Below are 23,070 nucleotides of genomic sequence, written 5' to 3' on the forward strand. Positions count from 1 at the left end.
TAGTAATGATATAATAAATTATTATTATTATTGTTATATTATTATTATTATTATTATTATTATTATTATTATTATTATTATTATTATTATTATTATTATTATTATTATTATTATTATTATTATTATTATTATTATTATTCCGGAATTTTATTCCCCATGCAGAGGCAAGATGTCATTATGAGGATCACCGAATGAGATGGTTCTGGCAACTTTGACAATTTGGTGTTCTTTAACGTGAACTGACACCGCACATTACACGCGCCGCTACCATTTAACCTCCACGGAAGTGCTTGCGTCCTGTACAATCGACTTTCGAACTTACACATTATTTACGATATTTTGAAATACTGCCTAAAAAAGCAATCGAAATCGCTGTATACAAGCGTGCCTGCTATATGTTCATGGTGCAGGCTAAGGGTTTGTTTTTCCTACCTCACAATAACTAATGTGTCAGGCGTGTATTATAGTACCTTTGGAAAATAGTACTGTAGTGATGCCGGTGCTGATTGTGTCTTATTGTTGGTGAAAAGACTTTCAGCGGGGACAAATTTGAATGCACAAGAAGCTACGACACAGAGAAGCGTGGTGTTTCAAATGACAGACCTTCAAAAGGCAATGTAGATACTATTAACAAAGACGTTTGGGGCGTGTTTCGAATTGATTGCGGAGAAAAAATTTACAAAAAAAAAACACGATCGTACGGAGAGAGGCACTGACAGAACTTGTCTGTGCTGGTGGGGTTACTTAAAGGGCTCGCGATAATTACAAAGAGTCTATAGCCTTTCTTCGAGGCACACACCCTCAGCATTCATCTGGTAAATATTCCTCAATAAGCTTATTCGCAGCAGCTAACAATAACCATGCAGCTTTTTAGAGCACTTCCAGACTCCGTGAACAATATTGTATGCGGCGTCACGAAAAGCAGGCCAAACACGACACTTTCTACGTACGTTCTTTTCTTCCTATATGCAAACAATAGTTTGTAGTCATTAGGCAGTTGCCATTTCTAGGTGTGACGCTACAATGATTTGTCTGCTATGGGTAAGTGAAGCGTTTATAGTGATGAAAGTGCCTTTATACTTTTTAGAGCGTAGTTTAACGCAGGAAAAGTACTGTTTTAAGCAGTCATAGCTGTTTTCTGAGCGTGAACCGTGTCAGTTTGTAACAGCTATTCATGTTTAAGGAGCACATACAAATTTTGCTATATGCATTAATGGCATTTCAAAGCAATGTTGAAGCATCTCGTAAAAGTGATATTTATTATACAATATAATTCACAGACAACAATAAATGTAAATTTCAAGAAGCAGACAATGATAAAAATGGCTAGCTGCCAATAAATCTGTTTCGAAATGAGCTATATAATCAAAATACCAGTATTTGTAGCAAAACTCAAATCAAACTAGTATAGCTGAGCACAGCACTTTAGAAGCAACCACAGTCCCACTTAACTGTTGCCAAATAAGCAGTAAATAACTGGTATGAGATGAAAGCAGTCCTGCTGATTTTCACATTTCCCCACATTAGCCTGCAAGTATAGGTGGGAAAAAACTGCCAAATGATGTAATTGCTTAATATGCCAGTTCTTGTCACCGGAATCAGAGCAGAGCCGATAATGCTGTACACCAGTAGCAAACTGGGAAGATAGTCTACAGATTTTTTCCCGTTTATTTTTGGGCTTGTGAGCTAGTTAAACAGCAAAAGTTTGTAATTCTCATTCTCTCAGCGCAGCTTCGGAGCAGGTTTGGAGCAGTTCCTGACAAAAGTCACGCTTTGAAGCAACATGGAGCAGCATTTCTCTTTTGGAGCAGTTTGGAACAACTGGAGCAGCACTTCCATCACTAAGTTTTCGAACTTCTTCGGTCACCGCATTCGTATGGCCGATTCAACCATTTGTGGTAGCGGCAACTGTATAGAGACTATCGACCATGTCTTACGTCACTATCCCGGATTTGAACAAGATCACCGGACGTTACAGTGTGAGTTGAGGGGACCAGACGATCGGCTATTCGCTGAAACAAATATCTTGAAGTTTGAAGTTTGAAGTTTGAAGTTTGAAGTTTCAGAGTCTGGTCGCACAGCCACATATATGAAGCCACCCAAGCTCTGCTGCAATACTTGAAGACAACATTGAACATTCAGCAACCACCTGTGAAACCCTGAACTGCATATGTTTTGGGCGAAATGCGTCTCTCTTTCTCATTTACTCTGTTATTCCACTATACTTATGTGTAGGGTGACCAACTAGGCGTATCGTTTAGTTACCCTTGCTATCTTTGCTGTATTCTCTCTCTCTCTCTTTCTAGTTATATGGCGATCTCGGAACAGCCCTTTTGTACCACAATAAGACTGAAAAATGGCGAACAACGACGTGCTTTCCTCTCTTGCACGTCACGAAGAACAATGAATGATAGGCCAAAACGAGAAAAAGGGTAAATTTGCCGTCCGCAGCAACAAACTGCACTAGCTGCCCGCTTAATGCGCAGAACAAATGATGGAGGTTGTAGAATTTAAGAGAAAACAATATATTGTGTGTATGACTGCAAGCTTAAGATCTATGCCCTGTTTTTTGTCTGCGCGAAATCTCAAGCTTTTGTGTTAGGTATTGTGTCGAGTATACATAGCAGCTTACTCAGGGGAATGACAAAGAAAGAATAAGAAGGGGACCTACGTGCCGCATTTGTTCTTTTTTCAACGCTCTTTAGCCTTTGATCAGTAAATACTATGCCCATTTGAACATGGGTGTGTCTCCAACTAGCACTACACATTCATGTGCTAAGCTTAACCTATTTGCACATTTTTGCTTCATCAGTCGAAAATAGGACGTTGAATCTGTGTCCCCGAGCATACCCTACTTCAGTATCTATTCTTGCCAATGCCCCAGCGTGGGTGGCTGTCGGGGTTTCAAGGGTCTACTACCACCACTGCGTCAGTATTCAGGTACACAATAACAAATGCGAACATACTACAAGCCTTTGCTGCGACGACTGTGGCTGTGTAGGAACAACCGTGAAAATATTAAATGGAATGACTGTCAGTTTAGCTTGTATGCCTACACGTTCAAGAGGGTGAAGCGCGGTTCAAACACGGGGCGAGACGCCGCTGTAACTCCACAGAACTACAAATGATGGCGTACTGGGTGCTTCCCAATTTGGCAGGAATTGTGATTTACGGCATAGTGAATACCTTTCAAGTGTACTCGAAACTGTGGCCCCAAGAGAGTTAACGACGCGCCCTAGAAATGCCACTGGTCCAGGTTTCGCTGTGGCAGTGCTGCTTTTTCCGCATAGCGATGGCGTTTAATTGGAAACCTATAAAAGTGCTCAGCAGCAGTTTACCACTGTATAAATATTCTATCACAACAGTAGAGCTTCCAGTTAGAACGGTAACCGACACTGCAACTTTCGGATAATAACAGCATAAACATGGCAGTAATAAGCCCTCTGAACTCCGAATTGCACACTATGTTCCTGGCACTCTTCACTTCTGCAACGACAACCGCTCGATGCATGTCACGTCTGATTGCCTTCAATCTCCTGGCTTCCTTTCAAAACGCTTTTTTTATTAAAACGTCTTACAACTTATAAAAACCGTCAGCTTTAAAACTCCTGTAAGCAGAAATGCTGGTGTCACGACTGTAGTGTTTTTACTTTCCCTTCGTAACTCCTCAAGATGCTCCCTCTTCCTTCTCGCTGCTGGAGTAGAGCGTATGTCTCTACCTCGTCTTCTATTTACCTCACCTAAATGATCTTAACCTTGACAATGCATGTAGAATTTTCAAGCCCAGGACCCGCGAGAGTGAGTCTGGTGATGTTAAAAGTATGTGAGCCAGGCATATGATCAGCGATCACCTAGTAGTTTAGCGTAGAACTCGTTGTTGGTCGTGTGTGTTATGCATATTTCAAAGCAAGAAGGTTTTGCGAAAAGGTCGCGTCCACAGAATGAAATAATAATAATATCTGAGCATTTACGTCCCTAAATCACGAGATAGTACGAAAACCAGAACCCCATTTTGTGCCCGGATCTTTTTTTTTATCATCATGCATCGCGCCGGTGTTCAATTCGCATGGTGCATTCCTTGATGCGCGTGTTATTACACCATCAAGAATTCCATAATACCTTATAACCGGCGTGAGCGAAAGAAAAAAAAATCACGGGCCTATTCTTTGTTTGTTAAACAGAACGTTAACAAAAGCCAGCAGACAACGAAGTCCAGGAAAGCATAGGAGGTCTTATTTGTTGCTTTTTATGTTTGTTGTATTTATTATCATGTATACGTGAAAAACTTGATGCGGAAGAAGAGACAACTTCCTGCCAACAGGCAGGGACCGAGCCTGCAATCTTTGTGAGGGTGCGTTATCCGAAAGTTGCAGTGTCGGTATTTGCCAGCGGTATGCCATTTCTTTGTAAACTTCAACTTGTTCACATTGCATAGCAAATACTACAGTATACAGTTAAAGGACCACAAATAACGTTCTATGTAGCCGGGTAATTGATTACAGGTGTTATTGATATTTGCGCATACTAATTGAAAATCTTCGTATTCCCTGGCTTGCGTTTTCGGCACCAGCCTTTGCGGTTAAAGTACACATCGCAGCGGCTCTCCAGGAGACAAAGACAACGGATATCCACTTCTTTCAGACAGGCCCATGTTTTCATGATACTATTTCCAAGAAGGCTGCTGCGTCGTTTTAGCAGTAGCCCCAGATTTGCCGACGTATCAGTTACGACAATAGGCAGGCTGTGACTCGCACTCATGGAGTCGGTGACGCGGCCGTTATACATGCCAATTCCATTACCAATTCCGTTTATGGAAAGAGGATGGAGCCTTTTTGTTTCCCCGAGTGACTTGCGACATTTTCCAGTCACTTATAGCATTTTTTTTGGGGGGGGGGGACTAATTTGCATTTCCTGAGCAACTATAGCTGTTTTAGTGACTAGCGCGTTCACCAATGAGCGTTTCCAGTTCGCTAATATTGTGTTTGTCAACTACTTTCAGTAGTTGAGCATTGAAGTGAATATAACGTCTGGGTAATCAACAAGTACAACTAATTATGCACTGGCAAACTTACCTTCAAGCGAATGGCGACTATACTTTGCTGACAATGTTATGAAGTGACTGTGTGCTTTCGTTTATAGTTACGTATGTTTTCACTGTACAAAGGTATCAGTTGATATTGCAAACTTCATTTTGGGCGTGAATGGAATTTTTTAATCAGTATTCAGTATATTTTCAAAAACTGGAAAATTCTTTTTGTTACCGCTCCTTCTAGGCTTTCTTTTGTGTGCATTTGCCTGTTTTCTCGGTATCATCTGACAACACTGACATGCAGTAAGCCACGAAGTATATGACCCTTCAGGGGGCTATCTCTGCAAACACGTGCCGTCTGCAGAGAAGCCTGCAACATCAGTCCTTTTATAGCAGAGCACAAAGCTTTTACTTCGTTCGGCATATGACACCACGAGCAATGCACGAACTTGGGAAAGCATGATTTTCGCCATATTCGCACCGCGAACACCGACATGCAGCGACGGAGACATGCAGGCGCACTCGTACGCATTCACTTCCACAGAAGCTTCACTCGGCATGGCGTGAAACGTTCTCACATCGTAGCCGTAAAGACACATCTGGATTGTCTTCATGGGCAGACTTTCGTTTTTGAAAATCTCGTAGGCATACATTCGCCTTAGCTTTCAGCGGCCCTATAATCCTATAAATGGTCATCATATGGCATGACAAGTCTGAGAGAAAGAAAGAGAAGAGAAAAGTAAGGTATGATGGTTCATCAGGTTGTACCGTAATTGTTACTTCACAGTTATAGAAGGAAGATGACTGAGAAAAAAAGGGCAGTGCAAGAACATGCGATGCCCGCACATTGCAAATTCCTCTCACGCAAACAGGTTCATCGCGTGATCACAGACGCCCACTGAGCTTGACTGTCTTTCGCAAGTGCAAGTAGGCTCTTATTACCTGTAGTCTGCATCACGTTTGAAGACATGGTCCTATAGTTTCTTCTATGACAGCGCAAGAACGCCTTAAGAATGCATGTTCAATGACAAGTGCTGTTGCTAATTCACTGAACAAAGCTTTCGTTCATTCCTCGTTGTACCCAATACTGGTTCGAACAGATTCTAATAGAAGATAACAAGTATGGAACTTCGAATAATGCTTCGCCCCATGAGGCCATGAGCAGAAAACACAGAGAGTTGTGGAGACAAAAGATGCAAGAAATGACATTTCGCCCTTACATGTCACACCCTCACTTTAAAGGCCCTGCGTGAAAAAGGGGGGAGAGTTCTCGCTAACCAGTTTCAACTGACAGTCGCGACGTTTTGTAAGACAAGACATTGCAAAAACCGCACGTTTCAAAGACACCACCTGTCGAAACGGACATGCTTCTGTGTCCGCCAGCCACGCGGTTTTGTTGGCGTGTAGCCGATGTTTCACGATCGCATACCCTCGCTAATGCGTTCGAGGAAGTCTCTCCTTCCCCTCAACAGAGCGGGTGACAACACTCGGAAAAGAGCACAGCGAAAAGCTGGGGCACCAACCGGTGACGTTCCCGCCAGAAATCAGGTACGTGACGCAAGCGTTTCGTCACGAACTTGGCCCAGAGCCGCATGTACCAAACCTTTTGGGTATGCCACGTCAAAAGCAGGAAGAAAAGGCAAAGAGAGAAATTCTATAAATAAATGGGAGAGCATTAGAAAGAGAGGTGAGGCTCTATGTTGGGGAGAGTAGTTTGAGTGAAGAAAAATCACACGCAGTCTTAGAAAGCGGGGAACTTAGACTAAAAGACTGCGCGCGCGGAGACCACAGAATAAAGTTGAGACCATGAGAAGAAACCACCACGACCCTCGCATGCGTCTTACGCGTGTGTGAGAGATATATAATTTCAGCACAGAGAAGTGAAGAAAGGAGACTATAAGAGTGAGGGAGAATGGGAAAAAGGTAAGAAAGTGGGAGAGGGAAAGGAACAGTTAGTGATTGAGGTCCTTCTTTTTTACCTCCTCCTTTCCGGCGTCTGCGTGCTCGCCACTGCAACCTTGGCCCTCCGCGGCCTAGCAGAAACCACACTGGTGGCGCTCGTTGCCACAGCGGTACTGCCGCGGGTCTCGACACCTGGTGGTCTCGACTGCATGGCTCACGACGTTCAGCAGAACAGCGACGGGCAGGCGCGAAGAGCTTGGAAAAATACTGTCACAACGGTGACGTGGTAGCCACGTACCAGCCGCATTCGACGGTGCACCGGGGTTCTTTCGAAGGTCTCTCTTCCTCTTCTCGGCTCTGACACTTTGTTCTGGGTTCGCGCCGCTAGCGGGGGCGCGCGTCACCGCGGCCGACCAACCGACCGTCCGACGCCGGCGAAAAAACCGTTCCGTCCGCGGCGCGCGGGCCCGGGTCGCGTCTTCGTCGCCACCGGGCCTCTCCGGCGCGCCGCGACCACACCACTTGCACACTACGCTCTTTGCTCCCCCCTCCCTTTCATCCCCCGCCCCGCCTGCCTTGGTTCCCGCGGAACACGCCCCTTCGCTTTCGCTTTCCACGCATCCCGGACAATCACCGACTCTACGCTGGACCTCAGGTCCCTTTTTGATGCCGGGGACGTTCTTTTTTTGTTTTGTCCGCGTATTCTCGGGAGCGCTCTTTTCCCTCCTCTTTCTTGTAATATAGGTCCCTTACTTCCTAGTTTCGGGACGCTTCTGTTCTCCTTTATCATCCCTTTTCTCGCATAGAGAAATTCTTATCTCCCTGTTTTCTTTATCTTTTCCACGTCCTTGTAAGAAACGGTAAGGAGAACACGACAGAAATGAAAAACTCGTTAACATGGCTTGTTTCTGGAGCCAAAACTTATAAGAAGAAAAAATTGGCCCCGTACCTGGATTTAATCTGCAAATGTCGTCTAAAGACGATAGTCGCGTGCGGAGAGAGTGAACAAAACAGTTATTTAATGTTCTGCTCAAGAAAATCGGTGAATGGTATTCTGGAGGCGCTGCGTTGGAGTGCCTCGAGCGTGCAGCTGAGGTGAACGAGCGCATCAAGTCAAGTCACACGTGAAACATGACCGCCTCCTGGCATTTTTTTTTTCAAAAACAGAGTGCGTGGCTCTGAGACGGGTGTGCGCGCCCACCTCAGAGGTGATAAGGTGTAGAACGCAAGGCGACGGGTAGGTGCCACCACCGTCTCGTTTTAGCAAAGCCTTGGAAACACTCGCCTTCCCGTGCAAGCATTGCATGGTCAGTGCAGCGTGATAAGCCCTACGGTCCATAAAATTACTTATGTATGCCTTTTCTAGTAAAAGGCGCACACACAGAATATATACGTGTTGTTATGGTGCCCCAGACACGCGCAATGATTTTTTTTAATCGAGAACTGCACAGGTATAAACGCTGAATCTTGAACAACATAGGTGGGTGCTGCGGATGAGGTGGGCCATTTCAACTACCCGATGCAGTTAAGAGTGGACGAACAGACAAACGCACAGACAGACAGACAGACCAAAATTTTTGCGTCTTTAAAAATAGACAAACGGAAGAGAAAGGTCTGCTTGTCGAAACACGGCTCCAGTGACACCCCGTGTTCCCTATTTCTTTCTCTCTTCAAAATTCCGTCATCCCCTTAAATATTGCCTTCCTTGGGGGAACGCAAGAGATATATATTTTACCGCTTGTACTACAATGATAAAAATAGGAAAAATACAAAAAAATCTAGTCTGGAATATCTACACCTTTACATGCACAAGCGTTCTTTTAAACTGGCAATTTGGTTCGTGATCATTATGGCAGAACTAGGCTGGGCAGTTAAACAACAGGACGCTGCGTGCTTCACTGCACCGAATTTTGCTCTCCTCTGCCGTGAAGTTTTATCTGGGTTTATATAGAGCCTGGCTGCAGCGTGTATCTGGCGGACACAGAAACATGTCGGTTTCGACAGGTGGTGCCTTTAAAACGTTCGATTCTCGCGACGTCTTACAAAAAGTTATGACTGTCAGTTGAGACTGGTTAACGAGAACTCCCCCCCTCCTCCCGCCGTTTCGCGCAGGGCCTTACAGTGAATGTGTGACCTGCAACTGCAAAATGGCATTTTTCGCATCGTTTCTCTCTATAGGGAGCCTGTGTTCTCACCTCATGACACTGCATTTCGCTCCCTGCCGTAGTCTTATCTGGGTTTATATAGAGCCCATGGCAGCAGCGAACTCTGGTTCTGCGAACACGTCTCCGCTTCACAAGCGTGTGGTACTTGTCGGTCGCGAATGGAGAATTTATATGCATAGACTACTTTTGTACGAAACGTTCGAGCCATGGTAGAAATTAATTTGCAGGGACTCAATCGCTGACCATTTACGAATTCGTAAAGTTCTTCCTAAGCTGTATTTCCAACAGACACTAAACAACTCAACGTCGTTCAGTTCAGGTATATATGTAGCAATCGAAAATCGACAGTAATAACCATTCCCAATTGAAATGTCACGGTGATAATACAGCGTATTCAATGGCGTTGATGGATTTAGCAGTGTTCACATTCTTTAATAAAACTGTTCTCTGTTTAGGCCAAATCCTGGCCACCACGTTCTGTGTATACGAAGTCGGAAAAAAAAAAGAAAACGCGTGGATGTTTGCTGGAACATCCACTTGCCACATAAACGACCCATGTGCGATCCCTACTTTGACCAAGAATTTTTTTTATTGTTTATTTTATTTGCATCACTCTGAATGTTTCAGTCACATATAACAGGATGATTTTTCGGTCACAACCAGTGACGCCGACAGTGCAATTTCTGCGAAGCAAGCTCTTTAACACCGTCGCCCTAAAAGAAATGCTGTCGACACTACGACCGCTAGCGTTTTTTTAATTTGTTTTTCTTCACATCTATGAACGTTTTTCAGTTACGTTTTATCACTCACAACGCACAGGTTTGCGTAAACGATGCACCCTCCGCATCTAAAGGTGAAAAGACTCCAGTCAGGCAGAGGTAATTAGCCTTTAGCCCCTTCAAACTGAGCAATTTATTTTATCAAAGTAAACTGAATCGATGAGAAGAAGCATACGTATTATCAAGATGCACACGTTTCCAACATCTCTGTGACTAACTTCGCTAGCAGCAATTAAGAACAACCGGTCGGCTTGTGGATGTGTCCTAAATAGTACACTTCATCTTCAACAACAAAGAAGCAAGATAAAATCTTTACGCCGTACCCACTGCTTCCATATTTGAAATACAGAGGGCAGATTAGGCAACGTTCGAACGTTATATTGATCGCGTCTAAGCAGGTAATAATGGCATCGCCGTGCAAGCACTCCTGCTTCGTAAGAGAAAGGAGAAATGAGGAGGGTTAGGCACAGCATCTGAACATCGAAGTTTCCTAATGATCAGATGGCTTTTTTTTTTGTTTGCTATAAGGCACGAAACGTGACATGTACTACTGACGTTTCCGCGAGATATGGAGCTGATCGACTTTACATAGGTGATATATGTTTGTGAGGTAGAAACTTGCGGCGAAACAGCTCACCCACCGATGGGACTTCAGCCCCCTGATCTCGGTACCCAGGGTGGCAACATTCCAACCCCTACCTACTCATGCGTGGGGAAGTCAAACGCAACAGCGCAGAACCAGGAGCCCTCAGAGGCACGCCGTAAACCTCCAAGCAGCCAGAGTTCAGTGTTAAGTACGTCAGCTCGCACTTTGATACTGATCATGACGACTCGTTATAGCAAGAATGGGAAACTCATACCTGCATTGCTATAAGTAGGTTGGTGCACCTCGCTTATTGTATTGCGTCGAATTCATGTCGGGAAAGAGAGGAAACTTACGAGAAGGCCCAGAGGTTGGCTTGAGTTAGTTCGCTCTCACCTGCTACTCTGCCCAGGAAGAGAGACAGGAGGGGAAGAAGTGATGAAGGAGACAGAAACATTCTATGCGTATGCACAACAACGACACAGCACTGCGGGGCTATCCATGCTGGGCTATGTAAAACACACCGTGTGAGGTGGCTTTGCCGCACGCGTTAGTGAAGTGTGGAGTAAATGCTGGCATGAGAGAAATGAAGAGTAACAACCCCTTCGTTCATTGTTCGCTGGTGTTAAATGTAAGCCGTACATTGGCGAAACATGCGAGGAACTCTACGTTACCAGGCAGTATAGTTTGAAATGCTAATAAAGTGATTGTACAAATTCGTTATCATGACACAGATCAGCTTTTTTATTATTTTTTCTGTTTTTTTTTCATTCATAATTACGAATGGAGAACTCTGAAAACTTCGAAGGAACCACTCATGGAGAAACAACGGGTTAAGGTGGTATGGAATACTTATTCTTTTGAACTCTTACTAGTGGAGTTGGAGAGCTAGATTACGAGGCATCCCATGCATGGTAGCTTTCGTCTATTGTCTGGTGAGAAGCGAATTCTTTCGACCGATCCACTGATATCGAAAATGTCATCACAAGTTGGACACGCGACAACCTCCCCTACATTTGTGTAATGTCATTACGGCACCATCTTCGTAAATGATCCACAATCACCATTCTCCTCTGATATTGCAAAAAAAAAAACTAAAAGCTTTGTGATCTCTATTGTTCCCGTCAGTGTTTAATTCATTCAACTTATATTTCGCGTCCAAGACATAGCCATAAAAAGTGAGACATACTAATACGTAAGCTGAGAGCAGTAAAAGCTGGCATCACTATTACCATGACACATCACAGCAGGAATGATGCCTTGCCGTGTACTAATTCATTAAATATACTTTTATTTTTAACGACACGGTACTCTACAGCACGTGCAGAGGATAGTATTAAAAAGCTTAATTTTAGGCAAACCGAACCACACACTTCATACGTTCTTTTTATTTTCTCGAACCATGTGTCATGTCAATCATGCGATAGGTATCTGCAGATTGTTACTGCTTTTCGGGGAAAATTTTCTCGTCCTAACAGATCATTTTGCGCTCCCCCTGCGTCTCCGACACTGACTGGTAAGGGAATGGTCTAGAGCTCGGAATATATTTTCTGCACAAACTAAAATGATGCGGCCTCACATGCCTGCTATATAAAGATGCTTTCGATAACGTTATAGCAGAGCTACACACTACAATTTATTATGCGCGTTTTTATTGCTATTCATGAACGCAAGAGCTATGACTTGTTAACAAAGTATTAGTGCACTATAAAGGTGTAGTTATGAGGGTGGACCGACGATAAAGCTTTCCAGAGGAAACAGATGGCAATGAAGCGGGAACAGTGGTTCCGTAGCCATTATTCAATATCAGACCAGATGCATCGCATGAATAAAACAAATTATTTATATTCATAACAGTGTTAATAATTAACAAAGAGGTTTAACGTCCAAAAACCACCATATTATTATGAGAGACACCGTAGTCGAGGGCTCCAAAAATTTCGACCTCCTGGGGTTCTTTAACGTGCACCTAAATCTGAGCACACGGGCGTCAAACATTTTCGCCCGCATCGGAAATACAGCCGTCGCGGCCCTGATTCCACCCCGCGACCTTTGCATTAGCAGTCCAGTGCCATAACCATTAGACCACTGCGGAAGGGCTATATTCGTGACATTGGATATGAAACGCACAGCGCACGGCAAAGGAAGAGATAGGAACAAAACAAGCTCATAGCTGAAGCTGCGAGAGTGCGCAGAACGTCCATACTTGACAGAAGCAGGATAGTTTAGCAGTAAAACTTGATAATATGGGCGAGCAAGAAAAAGAATTGAGCACTGATATCGACCATCATGAATTGTTTTGTTTTCTAACAAAGAATAACAAACTCCCGAAGTAGCTGTGGTGGTAAAAACGCCTTGTGACTTCTGTTATGATGGCCTACCATAGTGTAAATAAATACATTGAAGGTCAGCGACTCGACACAGGTCAGAGACCAAAGTTGCTGTCTGGCGTCCTTGAAAACAAAAAGAGCAGATAGAGAAGACGCGATTCTCACAATGACGGTTTTTCTGAGACTTTCCAGCGAAGGCAATTACCCAGCATAACGGAGACGCACGCAAAGTCGTAAACACCGCATGTGCCATTGAACCACCGACTCGTTCTTTGCAAAAGGCGCGAAAACTGTTTTGTGCCTGCAAACACGGAGGTGGCAGCGGGGCCTTGTCGTCACAACGGGAACAGGCGGTTTAGTGCACGCAAAGAAGCCGCCGCCAGAGAACAACTGCAGCCGCAGTAGACGCCGCTTTCTGACACATGCATAGACGCCTCAGAGAAAAAGACAGGTGACTCATGGTGCAGATGCAAAAGTGAGTGCGTAAATACGGGGCCACGAAAATGAGACAACAACCGCGAGAGGGTAAAGAGAGAGGGAGTCCGCTAGCCGCTATTTCGAGTCGAGATCTGGATCTCGTGTGTGTGTGAGCGGCTCTGGTGACTCGGCACGACAAGTTTAAAACGGGCACCCGGCGGCTTGCCCTCCGTTTCTGAAAGAGGTCGCCAGCGCGCTTCACTGGAGATCAGTAAACCGCGAGATGGTCGAGAGACAAGGGCGGTAGCGTTTTGAGTTGCTTCCAGGTTTCGAGAGGAGAGGTGTTAGCTCGGCTCCGTCTTCGGATGTCACTGAGAACGTTGGCCTCAAGCACCACATTTCGAAGATTGCACGTCGGCGGACGGAAAGCTGGCAACCGACGACGATGAGTGAGCTTCGGTCTATCTTGCATATGAGCTGAGCAAGCAGAAGTAACACAGTGACAGTTCAATAAATTGCAAAGGTGTATCAGCCAGTTTCGTACGCTTGATCCTCATCTCGTTGAAAAACTTACGTGGGTGCGAAATGCAAACTGCCGTCTACTCTTAGTGTGAGCACCGCCGCGGTGGTCTAGTGGCTAAAGTAGTCCTGTATTCTACCACACAGCTTCACGAGAGCTTGAAGCAGCTTACGAGAAAAAGCCTATTACGACGTCATGTCGCGCCCACGTCAACTGTGCTGCCCGGCTGATTATCAGCTTTTAATAACAATGTAATAAACATTACATACTAACTCCTGTGATTCGCCAAGCTATGGCAAGCCATTGCACGACCAGGAGGAATACGGTGAAAGCCGCTTCTCATGATATGCACATCGGCGCGCCGTAGCCTTCAGTTCAATTTTACTGAACTGAATAATGGTCCCTAACGCGAGTACCGTATTCACGGCGGACCTATGGTACCCTTTTAGCGTCGGAGTAGTCGACTTGCCTAATAAAACCATGATCAATGCCCCAGCTTATGGGGGAAAGGAAAGGGTGGAGGAGAGGGTCTTAGGCACCCACTTCTCATCGATGCTGCAGCTTCATATAGGTCATTATCATGATCATCAGCCTGACTACGCCCACTGAAGGGCAAAAGCCTCTCCCATGATACGCCAAACAACACGGTCTTCTGCTTTCCGTTGCCACGTTATACGTGCGAACTTTTCGTTCTCATCGGCCCACCTAACCTTCTGTCTCCCCTTCATGCGTTTGCCTTCTCTGGGAATCCAGTCAGTTACCCTTAATGACCACTGGTTATCCTGCCTATGTGCTACGTGCCCGGCCCGTGTTCAGTTCTTCTTCTTGATTCCAACAATGATATCTTCAACCCAGGTTTGTTTCTTGACCCCCTCTGCTCTCTTCTTTTCTCTTTAGCTTACACCTAGAGCAGCGCCAGGGTAGCGAGGAATATTTTTGGGGGCGAGTGTGCAGACAATTGCAGAAGATATTGAATATTTGAGGAAATCATTTATCTTCTGGAAAGGACCATTATATAGGTACTTTCCTGAAAATAAATGCTTTCCTTAAATATTCAAGGTCTTCAGCAAGTGTCGCCGCACCCCTGGAAAAATATTCCTCGCTGCTCCTGCACCGCGATATGCACATAACTACTCAAAATAGAAACGAAAAGTCGGTCAAGCTCACAACGCTTGTCTTTATTCGATAAAGAAAAATGATATATATGCGTAAGCTGCATCGCCAACTGCATCGAATGACATGCACTCCCTTAATGACTGGGATCTGTTGATTTTTTTTTTTTGAATCAGCTGTGATGATCCCCGGTCTGTGGCTTCAAGAACGCGATCACACATGCTAGATTGATGTGCTGTATTTGCTAGTTCGCAGTAGTTCGCAGCACGTCGTGTGAAGTGCAAGTATTGCACTTTCGTATAGTATCCCACGCACGGACGCATCAGCTCTATCGCAGGTATCACAGTGTCACAGAAGGATATTAGGATATTAGTAATATCCCTATCATTATCACCCTTGACCACTCACATACATGCGAAAGAGGTAACGTGTGCAGCGACTATGACTTGTTAGCTCAGACGGCTGGTATACCGACGCTTAAACACAAAGCACACGTATACATCCTCCACAAGTTCGCACGTATTCGATCGCCTTATACAAACGCTGGTAACAAACACGGTGGCTTGTAGGCAAACATAGCCTGTACTGTGGCGGACAGGGAGAACAGGAGAGTACCTATAAGCGTCGGCGACTCTGCAGCTGAGGTCGTCGCACCGTGCACCACGTAGACTGCAGGTGTTGGCAACGGAAGGGGGAGCGGTACATTGTCTCGACGACGCAGTCAACATTTACGCCGACGACGCCCGCGGGGACGGATCTGGCGAACGGTCCGCGACAAACACATAGCGTCGGGAATGCAAAGACGCGGCGGACAAGGAAACGACAAGAAAATAAAAAGGATAAGCGGATAAGCGGCCAAACGAGCCCAATTTGCGGAGAGGAAATGACTCCGTTTCCGACGCTTCCATAACCTCGACGCAGCCGGCGATGGTGTGGCCGTAGCAAGAGAGAAAAAGAGGGCGCACACGAAACGGAAGATCGTTTGTCAACTCGAACTATCGTTGCTGCGAGCCGGCGGACGTAGATACGGCCTGCTGACGGCCCTGTGGCCCTGGCACTGGAAAATGGTGTTGAGGTCGAGGTTGTGCGGCGTTCTTCTGCTTGGATGTGAAGTTTAGCGCTACGTGATGCCATACACCACAACAGCTAGAGGTTAACATTTCAAAGCTTTCTTTGTACGGGCCACACATTTTTGACGGCTCGGGACGCACACCGGGGGAATGCGTAGGAATATACTGTGGCACAACTCACACTGGACGAAAGAGGACACAACACGCGCGAACACTTGCCGACTACTCGTAGTGTGAAGTGAATGAGATAGTGAGTGAGTGCAGCAGTAAAAAAATCAATTTGTATGTCATATAGGCTTCATACGTATTCGATGTCGCTTCTGCTACACTGTAGAAATCGCTGACCGTGAGACTTAGCTCAAGTGCCACAGGAACATGAGTGGCTATACACTTATAGCCAAGATGCCGGGGTCAAAACAAACATTCAGCGTGGACAGCACTGGGAGATTGAGTTGGCAGGCAAAAGGAGTCCGCCGAGTCGTATTCGTGCAAGCAGAGCGCCATGCGACAAGCAGGCACCAGTAGATGGCCATCTGCAGGCTGCTATAAACACAGCACGTCGGCCTCAATCGTCGCCTATGTCCCGCAGTTCGGAGTGGCTCTCGCAATAAAGCTCCCAGGGAGGCGGCCGCCGCTGGTCCTTTCCAGACGTACTATGGTGTATGCTTGAATGTGACCTAACATATGAGTCAAAGTTTCGAAGAGCCGCCGCGGTGGCGCAGAGGTTGCAGTACTTGCTATACTCACTCGAAGGTCACGGGTTCGATCGCCGCAGCAGTCGCATTTCGATGCAGGTGAAAACGCTTGAGGCCCACATACCGACACTTCGGTGCACGCTAAAGAACCCCAGGTGGTTGATATTTGCCCAGCCCTTCCCGATATACGGCATGCCCCGTAATCATATTGTGCTTTTGGCTCGTAAAACCCTAGATATTATTATAGTTATAAAATTCTTCAACTCATGGTGTAAAATGACGTCATCATATCATTCTAGTGCCGCTAGGATGGTGCGAAACCTCCGTATTGGAGCAAGTTCTTTTCGATGAGTACAAGTGCCGTTCAATAACAGCTGCAGGATTATTGATGTCTATGATGGGAGGCTACCACACATCTTATGAAATATTTCAGGACTTGTTATAATTGCTGTTACTGATAAGCCTTTTGTGTGTGTGTGCTCGTAAGCACCATTTGCTGTATAAGGACCCGTTCGAAGAGGGAGACCATGTCACGGTTAATATTGTACACATCCATACAATCTATAGGTACATACTGTTAGCCATATACTCATGCGCGCCTGCATTCGCTAGAAAAAATTTGAAACACATAGAGAGACCACAAAGATAGATTGTTTGTGAGGCAGCTATCATGACTTCTCAAGGTAACAAAAATTGCGTCAACATGCCATTCTTACATTTATATTCAGCGCAAGTGAATGTCTTGGTGAAAACGGAAAGGGTATATTGACAGCGTCGCATTGTCAGGGCAGCGTAATAAACACTTTGGTCTTTAGAACTACGTATCTATGCATCTTCTAAATAAGCACACACTACCAAGCTCTTACGAATTGATGTTGAGCCTCAGATATTTGCTTTTTATTGACAATGTTCACAAGTAGGAACGCAGCCACCAAATCAAGTCTACGGCCTTAAACAGCCGCCGAATGATTGAATTATTGAAGAGACACCTTCAGACAGACGAAAATTGTTGTATGCCGAGAATCGTATTTAAAACAAAAACATCGAGGATGCTTGATCTTCGTGTCGCGTCAAGAATAAAACTGTGTAGCGCAATCGGACCCCCACTTCATTCGTTAGCCAGACTTGACTTTCCGGTGGACACCTCAACTGTGCTGCGAGGAGAGAAATGCATGTGCGCGTAATACCGGTCATTACAAACCACCGACCTCCATATAGTGTTTCAAATTACCTTTAAGGGGTGGTGACACCAAATTTCGAGGCTACCCAAGCCTGTTGTGGGTTTCCTCTGTATGCAAGGACTGTCCACACGAAGAGTCGGACAGAACAAACGCGTAGAGTATATTTTAATTCACTTCTGAAAGTGTAGCTAACTGCTCACTCTCGCGATCTAGGCAAATCGCTTACGCAGCAATACTGACATTTCAGAATAGGAGAAGCAACGGCAGTTGTCGTGACGTCCCACCAGATTTGTAGTGACCTGAGTGACCTCCACCATCTACAAAACGCATTTTTTGAACAAGGAGAGAACTCCTGCTGTTACGAGAGTGCTGGCGTCCCTTGCAGAGACGCTGTGGGCGTCTGTGAAAGACCCTGATTGACTTCATAAAGGCACTCGGCACGTCGTTTAGAGACGCTGCGCGCGTTCCACAGCGGGGCTGTCTCATCCTCCATCAGCATGTCGGCGCCTATAAAGGCCGGCGCATCGAACGTCGGGCGGCTTCCTCGGCCACGTTCTGTACATACGTTGTAAATATAAACGCCTTGTGTCTCTTGTTTACCTTGAAGTATTTTTTGTGGTTGTGTTTGTGTGAACCGTCGCATGTACTTTCCTTTCAACGTCATCTCATATTCATGTTCATGTAAATGACGCATGTTTTGTCATCATCGTTAGAGTACGTCTAAGAAGGAAATGTTCTGTTGAGTGTTATTGACGTTTGTGGAAATAATTTTTTTCTAAACATAAACGCTTTGTTTCCTTCTTGCTGTCTTCTGCCTTCCCAATGCCTCGATGGCATACTGCAGCTGGTCATGGCGACTGTCAGCGCGTCTGTTTTGCTGGCGCTTGGTGTGGCACGTGTGTGTGAGAGCTTAACACGATGTGTGTCACAGCCTTGTGTGCTCACGTGGCCAAGCCACCATTGACGTCACTGCCCGATTCGGCCCCACGAAATCGAGAATGGTCCACGTAAGTAGAGCAGCACTAAATTATTTAGCGAAAATACACGAATCTGGGTGTGTGTACCATGCTTCCTGGAGTTGAAGGAAACGCTTATAGCAAAAAACACGCATGCCACAAATTCGGTGGCACCACTCCTTTAATGTGCCTACCGTGAGTACAATTGTGAAACGCCTGCTTAGTGATAATCTTTTTTGCGAATAAGCGAAGCACATGCTACGCGTCCGTAAGGCAACACGTCCATGCATTTACACAGCTAGGAACTTCGTTTACGCCGCCACTGATATTAATTAGTACTGTTGCGAACGACGGACCGATCCCGCCGAAGCCACCACTGTTGCGAAAGACGGCGACGCCAACACGGCCCCGAAGGCGCCACTGCTTTCAACTCCGCCGGGAAGGTCACCAGCCGTTTGGTAGCGTATGTTTATCAGCTCGCGACTGCTTCTGCGCAGAGCTGATAAGACGAGCGGACGAGACGACGGTGAGTTAAACAAGGTTTATGTACAGCATATATACAGAGGCGTTACAATTTCGGCACTGGGGCCGACAGAGACTCGAAGAGCCGAGCTCTCCTCTCTAATACATAGGTCAACTTTTCGCCTAAGACCGCCGACTCACACACATGTCGGCTCTCCGACATGGGGACTCCTCTCTCGTAGGACCGCCGATCGCGACACGCCGCAGGGCTTCTTTTATTTACACCGGGTCCAACCAAAATGTCCAATCAGAAGCGCCGCTGGTCGTCAGGGCAGATTCCTCCAATGGGGTCGCCGCGCCATGCGTCAGACCACCAGACACGAGGACGCCGGCTCGCTGTCACGTGCGCAGCTGACTCAATGCACGTGGGCCAGAGGGGCGCCGCGCGTGTTCACGCCGTCGAGTTGATCGCGCCAGGCGGACTGCGGGCTGGCCTTGACCCAGATTGCCTTTTTCAGAGGCACGGACGTTTGACGAGGACTCGCTGGCATAACAGTACCCATGGCTGAGCGCTTTATGACGGGTGAGAGTACAAACCACGCACTCGTTGTGCAGCTTACATGTTGTGACGCGTGGGGCATTTCTACGCTTCTGCTAGGCAATAAATTACATTTGTTGCCGTGAATCGTTACGCTAAACTACGTAATCAGGTTGTTTTTAATTAATTATTTATTTATTTGCTTATCCGAACAGGTTCAACCAGTCGCCGGACTTTGTGTTATAATACAAGCTTGCGAGCACAAGGCCTTGCTTCGACTCCGGCAGAGAATCATGACTTCTATTCTTTACCCCCCTACGGACTACTCACTCCCTAACAATAATGCCAACCCCGGAATGTCTATGGAGCGAGCTCTTCAATGCTTTCGCGGTCAACCATGACAAAAACTTGACACCATAACAAGACTGTCTCCCATGCTCGGCTGTTATGATCCATGACGCTTTACAACACACTCAGAAGTTCACATTGCGTACACGGAAAACCAGGAAAGCATTAAGCAGGAGCCGCTTGGATATCTTCGGCTAGAACTCTTTACGCAGCTCGAACCTGCGTAGAGTACAGACAGCGGAACCTGGTCAATCTCCCCAGCACCGTCTCTCACCATGCGCCCACTTCCATCCTCAATTTGCACGTAAACAACAAAAAGCATTCTCCCCTCACGCACGTGGGGTCGATTTCGAGACAAAGAAAACTACAGCCGTGGCCCGCACTGCTCGTCCCTTCCTTTGTTACCACGGGTTCATTTCCTCATGCGCTCGCAGCTATCCGTAACCTTGAACCTTTCATATATACGGATACGCATTTGTGTATAGACGCCCCCCGACCAACGTTCGCGATATTTTGAGCCAGCACCGGACACGACGCATCAGTCGTAGCAGCAGCAGCAGCAGCCATACGTAGGCAGAGGCAGCGGCGAGAGCAGCCACCCGGCAAGTGTTCGAGATGAGAGATTAGCTCCAGAGAGCAGCGCCTGGCGCGTGGGTTCGAGACGGCAAGGAGAAGTAATTTTAAAACAGCGCACGCGGAAAGAAAAAAAAGAAGGATGAAAGAAACTGTAAAACAGTTCTTGTACGAGGTGCACTCACGCACGCGAGTATATAGCACCGGCTGCCACTTAAAAATAGCGCCCCAGAACTGTCTCTGTGATGGCAACCGCGTTACCCGCCCATCTCTTCCTTGCACACTCTCATAGTGCGGGCCATTCGGACGGTTTGTTTTTACACGTGCACCCTGGCTTGCGCAGCGGTGTCGCGTCTTTGATCGTTGTCAGTATATATGGAAGAGCGGTCGCCCCGCTGCTGGTGTGGATCTGGAAGGCACTTTCGCTGTTCGTCAACCGCAGCGACACATACACCACTTGTCGTTTTACGTCGATTGTCAAAGCGGCCCGACGTCAGCATCAAGAAATGAAAGGGGGGAAGGGGTGCTTGAGCATTGACTGAACTTTCATCATAAGGGTTCGGTCGCAGTCGTTGGCGCGCCCCTATGTCGGCTCGCATCAGCCGATGCGTGCCGATATAGAAAAGTATCTATACTGTACCTATCCATCTACCGTTACGTCGCTTCTTGTAAACCCTGTCAGCACCGCGAAAAAAAAAACAGCAACCCTCCTTCCAACGAACACCTTAGGCCCATTGAGATACCACCGAAACCATTTTATAGGGTAGGTCTTGACCTACTTAGACCTTTCCTTTTATCGGTCAGTGGGAACAAGTGGATAGCGGTCGCTACAGACTACACCACTCGGTATGCCATCAAGCGGGCCCCTTCCTACCAGCTGTGAAACCGACGTCGCTTACATTCTCCTGGAAGACATCATACTTCACCACGGCTCCCCTCGACAGCTACTCACTGATCGAGGTCGCTACTTTCTATCCCAGGTTATACAAGACATATTGCATTCTTTCGCGACAGAGCACAAATTCACAACAGCCTATCACCGTCAACTCAACGGGTACACTGAAAGACTAAATCAAACTATCGAATAAATGCTCGCCATGTACGTTTCCTCCAATCATCGCGACTGGGACGTTTCCCTCCGATTTGCGAAACTTGCCTACAATACGTCCCGGCATGATACTGCATGTATATCGCCATTTTTTCTCATGTACGGACGAGAACCCACGCTACTTCTTCATACACTCCTTCCTACCGTTACCCACACATCGAACTACACCCACGATCTTATGTCTAGAGCTCTATAGGCACGTGAGATTGCTCGCCTGCGTCTTAGTGATTCGCAAGAATGCCAACGACTGCTCTGCGATTCCCGCCACCACGATGTCCATTTCCAACGTGGTGACACGGTCCTTCTCTGCACACCATCACGGCGAGTTGGCCTGTGCGAAAGGCTGACTTTGCCGTACTCGGATTTTGACCGTGTCGTACACCAAGTCATCAACGGGACCTACGAAATCGACCCCTCTCACAGCACCAGTGCGCGCCCGTGTTTTAATGTTATTTACGTCCCTCGGCTGAAGCGATACCACTCGAACCAACCGAGCACCGAGACGGTGCCTTCTTCGCTGGGGGTGATACTACGGGGCACCACAGATGAGCTTGATAGACAAGAAGGCAATGTTTAATCTCTCATGCAGACTGGGCTTCATTTTGTACGCCTGCCTGTTCATCCGCAGTAAACGTATTTCCCAGACGCCTTTTTCTGTGTAACAATACATTTGTGGGCTCTGAAAGCGAGAACACCGTGCGAAAACCACAGATCTCCCGGTAGCAGCCACATTCTCTTAAACCAGTTTTTTGTAGAGTCACTGCCAGCATTTCTTCGTGCAAAATAATGATTCGGTAGTATAACATTCATTGCTTCACCTTTGCCGTGAAACTGACATCTTTTCCCGTGCCACGTATGTTATAAGCCAACGTGTACTCATCCCAAGTTCGGGATCAGCCTAGTAAATCAAGAGCGTTCTTGAAAACTTTTCTGCGTGAACGAGGTGGAACACAAAGAAGAAAACACAAACAAGCTCCGCCTAGCTCACGCTGAAAAGTATTCATGAATGTATTAGTTCCAACTAGCTCACTTTTCTACTTTACTCCAAATTACAGTGACACGTTACGCACGTCTTCGCCGCAACAACAGCTGTGGGTGGGTAGTAACGGAAGAATCACGGTAAAGAGAGCCAGGTTAGGGTCTAGTTTGTTTTACGAAGTTGAAATTTGCAGACCATTACTAGGACACACTGAACGAAATGACGCAGGAAGTGTACAGGAAAAGTGTTTGTCATGTCCACTTGTACTTCTTCCTGCGTCGTTATTATTCAGTGTGCGTCTCAGTAGTGCTCTGCTAATTGA

The 23,070-nt window shown here is 46.3% G+C and overlaps 1 protein-coding gene across 8 annotated transcripts in view; it reads right to left on the reverse strand.

Moving 5' to 3' along the window:
* Positions 1-23,070, reverse strand: part of Lmpt (four and a half LIM domains protein limpet) — a 405,187-nt gene that overhangs the window by 176,759 nt on the left and 205,358 nt on the right. The window contains exon 1 of one of the 8 annotated variants that reach the window (XM_075895949.1): positions 7,009-7,157. The exons of the other annotated variants lie outside the window; for them this stretch is intronic. Coding sequence (XP_075752064.1) covers positions 7,009-7,142 — 134 coding nt within the window. The 5' untranslated portion in view covers positions 7,143-7,157. Of the gene's footprint in view, positions 1-7,008; positions 7,158-23,070 lie in introns of those variants that run through there. 8 annotated transcript variants of the gene reach the window in all.

Source organism: Rhipicephalus microplus, chromosome 5, assembly GCF_043290135.1.
Source record: "Rhipicephalus microplus isolate Deutch F79 chromosome 5, USDA_Rmic, whole genome shotgun sequence".
Lineage (NCBI taxonomy): Eukaryota > Metazoa > Arthropoda > Arachnida > Ixodida > Ixodidae > Rhipicephalus > Rhipicephalus microplus.